Consider the following 1,238-nt stretch of genomic DNA (forward strand, 5'->3'; position numbering starts at 1 on the left):
CCTGTGTGGGCGGATTCTTTTCGGGAAAACAAAAAGGCGAGAACTTTAATGACAGGCTTAATAAGGAGAATTACTCAACGAGTCTGCTGCGCTTACCGCACGGTCTCCTTTGTGGCGGCGTCCATGTTATCAAGGACCCCACCGTTAGAATATCAGGCCTAACGACTGGCGGCTGTGTATTCCCGATTGAGAGTTTCCATCGATGAGGGAACAGTGATTTCCCCTGATGTTAGGGTAAGATGGCAGCTCGAAGTGAGAGATCAGGCACTGCGGGATTAGAGGTTTAGTTTGTTAGACAGAAACGACAATCACCCAAGTTATAGACTACGCAACGCGCTTGTAAATAGGTTGTATGATTGGGTAAACAGAAGACACGGGTGGATTACGTACCACATGACCCAATTCTTAACGGGACACGGATGTTTCAGCGAATTTTTGCACAGAATTGGTAGAGCGGACTCCGAGTATTGTCATCATTGTCTCGATGAGATCGATACAGCGCAGCATACCCTCGAATCCTGCAGTTCCTGGGACGCTGAGAGAGACGAACTGACGCGGATTATCCAGACTATAATAGACTCTATTCTGGATAGTGTAGACAAATGGAGGGCCTTCTCGACCTTCTGCACACGGGTATTGACCTGTAAAGAGGCGGCAGAAAGGGAGAGACAGGCGGCGAACAGGGCTCAGGTGTTCGAGCATCTGGACTCTGAAACCTCAGAATAGGATGGTCTTTCTTAATTTTAATTTCTTAAATTTAAACTTAGCAACTGCGTCTATATACATACTTACCAAACGGAATTAGTCCATAGGTCAATATCAGAACATAGGTTATACTTACCACATTACATTGTAAAGGGCAGCTCGGGTGCCAGTGCGGGTGTATGTATTTATTTATTTATTATACATATACATATACAAGAGCGTGCGGGACACTGGTGCTGCGTCAATAGAAAGTATAGTTATTATTATTATTATTATTATTACTATTAAGTGTATATATTGTTTAGGTTTAGGTTAGTTGTTGCGTCGCATTACTTACTTATCAGTAGTTTCCCGCTAATTGGTTAGAACCTTCCATAGAAGGTAATCCTGGGGGAGAGACAGTGATATGCTCTAGTTAGTCAGCCTGTCTCTCCCTCATGTAGGAGCCTGAAAGGCATGAGGTGAGTTTTTAGCTGGTAGGCGGTCGAGATGCGCTGTCGGGTCCTGTCATGGTTGGTGGCCTCGATTCCTTA

The 1,238-nt window shown here is 44.7% G+C and overlaps 1 protein-coding gene across 1 annotated transcript; it reads left to right on the forward strand.

Moving 5' to 3' along the window:
- Window positions 1-393: 393 nt before the first annotated feature.
- On the forward strand, window positions 394-726 carry LOC105676848 (uncharacterized). The gene has a single exon (XM_012375050.1). It carries the CDS (start codon window positions 394-396, stop codon window positions 724-726), a length of 333 nt encoding a protein of 110 aa, XP_012230473.1.
- The last annotated feature ends 512 nt before the right edge of the window (window positions 727-1,238 follow it).

Source organism: Linepithema humile, chromosome 8, assembly GCF_040581485.1.
Source record: "Linepithema humile isolate Giens D197 chromosome 8, Lhum_UNIL_v1.0, whole genome shotgun sequence".
Classification (NCBI taxonomy): Eukaryota; Metazoa; Arthropoda; class Insecta; order Hymenoptera; family Formicidae; genus Linepithema; species Linepithema humile.